Source organism: Arachis hypogaea, chromosome 18, assembly GCF_003086295.3.
Source record: "Arachis hypogaea cultivar Tifrunner chromosome 18, arahy.Tifrunner.gnm2.J5K5, whole genome shotgun sequence".
NCBI lineage: Eukaryota > Viridiplantae > Streptophyta > Magnoliopsida > Fabales > Fabaceae > Arachis > Arachis hypogaea.
The window spans coordinates 115,978,873-115,987,841 of NC_092053.1; the positions used below are offsets into that span (position 1 = coordinate 115,978,873).

Consider the following 8,969-nt stretch of genomic DNA (forward strand, 5'->3'; position numbering starts at 1 on the left):
GGAGGAGGCACTACAAGAAAAAAGGCCTGTCGCCACACTTATTTCTTGCTACGCTTCAAAAGCGTGGGCAAAAGGGTCAATGGCCACGCTTTTATGAAAGTGGTGATTGATTAGAGATTTGGCCATGTTTTTCTTGCCACGCTTTAAAAGCGTGCCAAAAAGGGTTAAAGGCCACACTTTTGTGAGGGTGGCGATTGATTAGAGATTTAGGCACGCTTTTTTGCCACGCTTCAAAAGCATGGCCATAGAGAGCAACAGGTACGCTTTTAAAGCGTGCCAATAGAGTTATGTTACGGTGATGTTTTTAAAATCTCATTGCTATATTTTTTATTTCTAGACTTCAAAAGCGTGGGCCAAAAAGTATCAATCGGCACACTTTTAAAGCGTGACTTTTTTTTGTTTTGGTGAATTTTTAAAAGCGTACCCATTTTCTACCCTATTTTTTTCATAAACCCTAAATTGTCATACACTCCTCTCTCTCTCACGCACTCACACCACATAGTCACAAACTCCTCTTTCACTCACACAATCTCAGGCTCCATTCTCCTCTCCCCGTCACAGTCCTCTCTTCCTCCGTTCGTCGAAGCCTCACACTGTCTAGCAGTCGCGTGTGCTCCGTTGCAGTTCGTCAGCCTCCAGCCGTTCTCAGGACGTGGTGCTTTTCCGTTCTCAGTGCCTTGGTGTTTGTCAGCTATCCAATCTTGCAACGTCCAGCCTTTCCGCCACCGTCCAGTTTCTTCGCCTTTGTCGCTACATCTTCCAGTCTCTTTGGGTTTTTGATTTTTTCTTAATTCTGTTTTTAAATTCTTTTTATTTGTCAGAATTTGTTGTTATGATTCTAATTTTTAAATCCTGTTTTAAAAATTTTCAAGTCTTAGGGTTTTTTACTTCTTTAATTCTGTTTATTTGTCGCAATTTGTTGTCATAATTCTGCTCCTAATCTGATTATTTATTACTTGCTGATTTTTGTTAGGATTATTTGTTGATTTTTTTATTTTGCAGAGTTCATCAAACAAACAAAAATCGAACCCTGGATCCAACGCACTTGCTTCATTAAGGTTTGTTTCCTTTTTAAGAATTCAATTGCTCAGCATTCATTAATATCTTTCTTTGACCCATTTTCATGGCTATACAATGAGTTACATGATTTAGATTCCAGATTTTTTAGTACACTTTCGACTACTATCTTTCATCCATTTTGTTCACTTGATTTTCTTATTCTAATTCTGACTCTGATTTTATTTTTGTTCAAGTTGGTTTTTTGATGGAACATGAAGTACGTGCTTGAATGATTTAGTTTACTTGCTTTGAAAAATAAAAATAAATTACTTGTTTTTAGCATTTTATTCTATGGAATATTTTTCTTGTTCAAAAAAATAAGGTCCTAAACAAATACTTGTATGATAAGGGAAATATGTTGATTATTGTTCATTAGAAAAACTATCTCATTACTCTGCTATTATAGTTTAAGTATAAACTTGTTGATGTTATTAGTATGCGCTAAATTATTGCCTCAGAGTCAGTTTATTTTAGGCTTTTGATAGTTCTTTATCTGCCGCTGTTGCTGTTGCCGCCTCTTGTATTTTTCCTCTACTATGGTGCTGCTAATATGCTGCTGCAGTACTAATCTTCTGCTGTGGTAGTATTGCTTTATTGCTGGTGAGCCATTGTTTACAAATTTTAGAAGTTGATTTAAGTACTGCTTTGTGTCTTATATTTGTGGTTGTAAATGACCTGAAATTGATATGTTAAAATTAATTAGTCTAGATTATTTTTTATTTTTGATGTCATTATTCAGACTTTTCTTGTTTGTTAGTGTGGTGACTAATTTTGATTATGTTCATGGCTCATTGAAGAGTCTCATCAAATGGACACGTTATAGGCGAGTCAATCTTTCATATGCATTATTGCAAGCTTTAGTTTCACAATCCCCTGTCATATTTCAGGTTGGTTGAACTAAGTTATCTTTTTTAGCATATCCTTAAGGATCTACTTGTAAATCTTGTTATTTTGTTCTTCTTTGTTGGCAGTATGGAACTGGAATACTCTTGATGCTGTTGTGATTCAGAGAAAGTCTCAAAGTATGTGTCATATCTTTTTGCAAATCTCATAGAAGCTTCTTAGCAGAGACCGCTGTCGATTTAATGTGTCTAATCTGTTTCTGCACCACTCTTCTTGTTTTCAAGGTGAAATAGGCATCTTCTTTTTGCTGATAGTGCTTAGACCACTAGACAATTTAGAGTTTTTCATCAACCAAAAACTTAGTGTTTTTTGGTATGATGTTCTTCCTGTTAATTAAAATTTCTTGTAATATGGTTTAAAGACCTTAAATGATATGTTGTTTTGCCATCCTTTTTTTTGTATGATTAGTTTGATTTGGTGTTAGTTTGTAGGATGCTAGAAAAAGTATGTAAGGATCCACAGATGCTTGTTGACATTTTTGTGAATTATAACTGTGATCTTGATGCACCAAACTTGCTTGAAAGAACGGTAAATCTGACAATGATTTTGTATGGCATAAACATCATTTAAGTTATTTATGTGCATGTTGGTGAATACAATAATCTCTATCATCTTCCAATTTAACATGTAGGTTACAACTTTATCAAAAATAGCTTAGGGTACTCAAAATGATGATCCAAATGCTGTTGCTATTTCTCAAACAGCTTCAATTAAAGGTTCATCGCTTCAGGTAGGTTAGTTGTTGCCTTTTTTTTATGGGAAGCAAGTAGTTTATTCGAGGTTTAATTACTTTAAAATTCTCTATAGTTTCATTGAACTTTCATATTGGGTATTAAATTGCTTTTTTTTGGATATTATTATAAAACTAATACTAAAACTAATATTTATATTTATATGCATGAAAGAATTTTTTACATTTATTTTTAATTATTTCATATTTATAATACAAAATATTTGTTAGTTATACATGTCTACATCTCTTTTCATTGAATCATTGTTTCAATTTCATTATTTGTGAGTTATACATGTCTACATCTCTTCATATTTCACTTCAATTATCTCAGTTCTAGATCAAAAATAGTAAAAAAGAATATCTCACTCTCACCATTCTTTTCTAGGCTAGGTACTTGTGGTATGAAACTATGAATACATTTACAAGCTGGACAAGGTCAATTAATATTATAACAAGATGCACCCCTACACTTCATGGATACCAATTACGTGAGTATTATCTATTTTCTTTTTGACATTGTCGTTCTTTCAGTTTCCATTCTTTCCTTTTCATTATTAAGGAGACTAATCCTATAATAATATCGAGTGACATTTTTTTTTAGGTTATTCCATTGATCATTGTGCTTTTAATTAAAATATTTTACAGTGTTTACATTTGCTTGAGAAATTTCACTCAGCAACTTTGGAATGTCTCTTTGACCCTATTTGCGTATGTGTTCCTTACCTTTGTTATTGAAGTTCCAATTTGTTTGGTTATCTCTCCCTTCCTCCGCTTTTAATTTGGTGGTACCTATGCTTTTCTCTATTTTTTATTTTTTTATTTTTTCTATATTTTGTGTTTATCAAGTGGCTTGGGAAGATTACTTGAGACTTACATTTCCTAGTTTCACATTTGGTTGAGGTTCATGCATATTGTGTGGATCTTAGTTGTTGTTCCATGATTAGTGTGTATTCTGTTTTCTTTTGTTCATCCGGGCCTCCATGTTTCACTTTAGTGTGATAAAATACAAGTCTTCACATAAACTTTACTAAAATGATATTGTCTTAAGTCCAAAATTTTCTTAATTTCTGTATAATCTACATAGTTTTATTTTCAAATAAGTGTCTTCAAATGTTAACATTGTATGTTGGTTCAATGCAGTGTCTCTAATGTCTGTAAACTTGTGAGGGCAAAAAATGGAAGCATGTTACATGCCTTGGCTATGGTTCGAGTTCAAGCAAGAGTAAGGGCTCGCAGAAATCCAGTTAAGTCATGAGAAGAAGCAACATGAAGCTACAATGAAGAGGGAGAGATTGATATTTTTTATCCCAATGCATTTTATAACTACTTTGGTTATAAGAGATTGATATGGCTAACTCGTTTTGATTTCTACTAATATAATACTAGTTTTTATTGATTCTTTTTTTTAAATGATATTCACATATTTTTGTTAATGTTTTTTATTGTTTTTAGAGTGCATTAAAGTACATGTAAAAGCACATACCAGTTTTTGTTTTTGTTTTTGTTTTTTTTTTTTTTTTTTTTTTAATTTGATAAGGATATAGACACGCTTTAAAAGCATGGCAATAGGTCTATGTATTTTCGACTATTGGAATGCTTCAAAAGTGTAACCATATCTTTCATTAAAGTGTGGCAATAGATAAAGCGTGCCAATAGATTGAGAAAAGTGTGGCGATAGAGCAACCGGTACGCTTGTAGATGTGACCCTTTTAAAAATGTGCCTGTAGCTCAAAAAGCGTGGCGAAAAGCTATCGGCACGCTTTTTCGCACTTTTCAGCATGCTTTAAAAGCACGACAAAAAGTTTATTTTCTTTTAGTGAGGAGGAGGAAAAGGAAGGAAGAGATCGAAGAAATTCAAATGAGAAAAAAAGAGGAGAAGGATGAGGAGATGGAGGCGGTAGTGATGTGGTGGTAACGATAACGATAACAAAAGAAAAAAATGAGGAAGAAGAGGAGAAGAAGAAGTAATAGAGAAATGTAGGAAAACATCAGGAAAGATGCTGTTTACATTAAAGTCTATCACACATTAGCAACACATATATATAAATTATTTGGTTGGACTTTATTAGATACATGATTTGGTTGTAGAGTTTTATTGGTTAACCTTAATGTTATGATAATGATAATGTTTATTGGGCTGGTTTCGGCCGTAATGGGTCGTGTTTGCTAGTGGTCTCTAATTTTTATTGTAGTGTTACATATGTTTCAATAATAATAATAATAATAATAAGGGATAAGTATTGTTTTGGTCCCTCACGTTGAGGGTCGGAATCGAACCCGTCCCCGATGTATATTTTGATTTAAAATCATCCTTAAAGTCGCATTTGAATTTAAAATCGTCCTTGACGAAGTAAACTTTTTATAAATGATGATGATACCCTTTCTGAAGTTTTTGTGTTTCGCGCGAAACACCTCACCCCTTCATATGCTTCCTAACCCTCAACGTAAACCCAACATTAATCATAACGTTTCACTTCACCAATGTTGTTCCACCGTGCCCTAGGGAAGAATCAGAAACGCTAGAAGGTGTTCTTGGAGTGAAGATCGCAGCCGAGTCTGGTTTACTGGAAGGCAGGGTCGTGCACATTCTATCAGGTATGTTGAGTTTGTTTCCCGTTTACTGAGATTAGGGATAAACATCACTGTGTGGTTTAGGTTTTAATTTTTTCTTCTATTTGTGTGATATGGCACTGTGTATAGGTTGTTGGAGAAGCCAATGGTGTACTTTAAAATGAAAGTCTACCATGGGGGTGGTTTACCTATCAGAATGGGCCGTTAGAGTATGTGGGGGGGGGGGGGGAGAAACAACAGTGATAGAAGAAATTGATGGTGATCGGTGGTCCGTATTTGAAGCTTATGCAGAGTTAAAGCAGTTTGGATATGTGGAGGAGAATATCCCTTCCTTGTGGTTCAAGGATCCTACACATGAAGACTTGGAGAAAAATTTGAAGTTGTTTAAATCTGATGCAGATTCTATTGCTATGTGCAAAATAGCTGAGGTAAGAGATTATGTTGAGTTGTATGTAGTGCACAAGGTTCAGGAAGAGGAGGTGTTTCCTGCTTCTGGATACATTGATGTTGGGGGGGATCATAGGATGGATGATGTGGGACAACAGCTGGTTGTGTATGGAGGAGAAGATGCTGGTTTAAAAGAATCTGAAGCAGCTGCTGATATCTCTGGGGCCGAGAATACAGCAGGTGGTGATGATGTTAATCTGGAAGCTGATATGGGTAACTATAGTGATAGTGATAGCGTTGATTCAGAGTATGAACCATCTGAGGAAGAGGAAGAGACTGAAGATGATTTACACTTTACCAGCAGTGAAGATGAGCTTGATCCTGCTGTTAGTGGATTTCAAGATGTTAATGTGTTGAATGAAAAAAGTAGGGCAGTGAAAAATAAGAGGGTTGCAATTGAAAACTTTGAGGATGAAGATGGAGCAGGGAGTGATGAAATAGAGAATGACCACGAGGTTGGAGGTGCTGTGTCAGATTCAGACCACCAGGGACAGAGTTATCCAGTTCACAAGCATAAAAAAGACATGAGGCAATACAAGTGGGAAGTGGGCACAGTGTATGCTACCAGGGAAGAGTTCAAGGACACTGTGACTGCATATGCTGTGCAGACTGCTCGGGCAATCACATTTAGGAAGTGTGATCTGCAAAGGGTTAGGGCAGTTTGCACTGGCGAATGTCCGTTTTGGCTGTATGCTGCGAAGATGAAAGAAGAGGATACTTGGCAGCTTCGCAGCATGAACTTGACTCACACATGTACATAAGCACACAGGGTGGGGATTTTGCACTCTAGATGGCTAGGCAAGGCATTCAAGAAGAAAGTGGAATCAAATCCGAAGGTGAAGATTAGGGAGTTAGTGTCAAAGGCTCAAAAAAAGTGGAACTTGACTGTCACCAAGTCAATGGCAACGAGGACCAAGCAGATTGCACTTGATGAAATCCAGGGAACCTTCCGAGAGCAGTATAAGAGGATATATGATTATGCACATGAGCTGATGCGGGCAAATCCAGGGACATCCGTTCGCCTACAAGTGCAAAGGTTCCCTGAACTTGATAATGAGGTAGCCTCATCACAGACCAGCTACTGTATCTTTCAAAGGATCTATATCTGCTTGGAAGCATGCAAGCAGAGCTTCAATCATTGTAGGAGCTTTATTGGTCTAGACGGCTGTTTTTTGAAGACACCACAGGGGGGGACAACTTCTTACTGCCATTGGTTGGGATCCAAACGACCAAATGCTGCCCATTGCATATGCGGTTGTAGAGGCCGAGACCAAGGACTCATGGACTTGGTTCCTTAGTCATCTTGCAACTGACATTGGTGTTGAGAAGATGGGAAGAACTACTTTCATGTCTGACCAGCAGAAAGTAAGCAAGTGTAACCGAAGTTTACTTATGTACATCGACACAATGAATTACTATATCTCAAGTATCAATCACTGTTTGGTCCTCCATTTTCTGCTTACAGGGTTTGTTGCCAGCATACGATGATGTTATACCAGGTGTGGAGAATCGATTCTGTGTGAGGCACCTATACAGCAATTTCAGGAAACGGTTTCCAGGGTTACAATTGAAGCAACTAATGTGGAGGTGTGCTAAGGCGACTCACTGGAGGGACTGGGAGAAGAACATGGCCGAACTGAAAGCTGTGAATCAGGAAGCCTATAGGTACCTAAATGCTATCCCCCCTAGGTATTGGTCTAGATCTAGGTTTACCTATAATTCTAAAGTAGATACACTGGTTAACAATATGTCTAAGAGCTTTAATGCTGCCATAGTTGATGCTAGAGAGAAACCTATACTTACAATGTTAGAGGAGATCCGGGTTAAACTGATGACTAGGTGGGCAGAGAATAGGGATTTGGCTCAGAAGTATGCAGGGACAATCTTACCTAGGATTAGAATCAAGTTGGAGAGGAGGTCTAGATCTGCTGGAGAATGGCGTCCATATTGGTATGCTGCTCAGAAATATGAGGTTATGAATGGGTTAGATAAGTTTACTGTTGACTTAGGATCCTCTGAGTGCTCTTGTAGAAGGTGGCAGTTGAGTGGAATACCTTGTATCCATGCAATTAGTTGCATCAAGTTCAAAGGGCTTGAGTTGGAACCTTATGTGGCTAACTGCTACAAGAGAGAAGCATACTTGAGGTGCTACGAGGCAGTAATTCACCCATTGAACGGCCCTGACCTATGGGAGATTACACCACATCCTGATGTAATGCCTCCCCCATACAGAAGGCATAGTCACAGGCCAGTCAAAAAAAGGAAGCCAGCTGCTGGAGATGAAGAACAGAGCAGCCGCACTCACATGTCCAGGAAGGGGGAGAAACAAAGGTGCTCTATATGTGGTGTTGTTGGACATAATAAAAGCAGATGCCCTAAACCTATTGAGAATGAGGTATATTGATTAAATTTTTTTACATTGCTTGTCTGAGAGTTTTTAACTCAGCCTTATGTTCTTCTGTATTGACTGCAAATGTTTCATAGGCCCAAAATTCCAAGAAACAAAGCAAGAGCAAGCAATCTAGGGGAAGCAACAACTCTATCCCTCCAGCTGCTAAGGGAGGAAAGAAAAGTGCATCTACACAGCCCACTCCCAAGCTCACTGTCAAGAGAAAAGTTGCTTTAGCAACACAGCCAACAAGCTCAGCCCAGTCCAACACTGTAGCACCGCCAAAAAGGCCTAGAAGCAGGCCCAAGGGGACCATGAAGCCCACACCTTCAGCCCAACCTGATCCACCAACTTCATCATCACAATTAACCACCACTACTCTTCCAGCATCTCAGCCATCCTTTGCCATAGCTTCAAGCCAACCCACTAGGCACTACTCTGTTAGCTTTACTGGAGGACCTCATGTTTCTCCCAGGAAACTGAAGTTAATGGCAAAGTTGCCTCTAAGAAAATGGGGATTGCTTTAGGGAAATGACAACACTTAGCATGTTGGTTTATTTTGTTTTAAGTTTGTCTTAAGCTTCTGGTTAATCCAGTGTGGACTTGTTGGTTGTACTGAAATATTAGCTTATATTTTGTTGCTGTGCTACTGTTGGTTGTAGTGAAATATTGGCTTGTTGCCGGCCAATCCTTTTGATGGTTAGGTTATTTTGAGTTAAGTTTCTCTTAAGGTTCTGGTAATGTCAAACACTATGCTTATTATGTATTTAGGTTGTTACCATTTTAATGACACTGTTATCTTATTGTTCAGTCATGGAAATCATGTTTTGCCAAGAAAAACTTTCACTCTCATTTCAATATCCAACC

General features: G+C 37.5%; 1 protein-coding gene and 1 long non-coding RNA gene across 12 annotated transcripts; both read left to right on the forward strand.

The window, feature by feature from the left end:
- The first annotated feature begins 402 nt into the window (after positions 1-402).
- Positions 403-4,128, forward strand: LOC112772063 (uncharacterized). Of its 11 annotated transcripts, none has more exons than XR_003187343.3 (9): positions 457-772; positions 1,003-1,058; positions 1,518-1,659; positions 1,857-1,946; positions 2,031-2,186; positions 2,387-2,490; positions 2,594-2,692; positions 3,081-3,183; positions 3,836-4,128. It is a non-coding gene; the product is annotated as an uncharacterized lncRNA (long non-coding RNA). The 11 variants fall into 11 exon arrangements; XR_011875824.1 differs by having other exon boundaries at positions 2,394-2,490; XR_003187340.3 differs by having other exon boundaries at positions 1,534-1,659.
- A 2,484-nt stretch (positions 4,129-6,612) lies between these two features.
- On the forward strand, positions 6,613-8,629 carry LOC140181433 (uncharacterized). The gene is made up of 4 exons (XM_072224999.1): positions 6,613-6,749; positions 6,901-7,078; positions 7,179-8,108; positions 8,198-8,629. Exons 1-4 carry the CDS (start codon positions 6,613-6,615, stop codon positions 8,627-8,629), a joined length of 1,677 nt encoding a protein of 558 aa, XP_072081100.1.
- Positions 8,630-8,969: the final 340 nt, after the last annotated feature.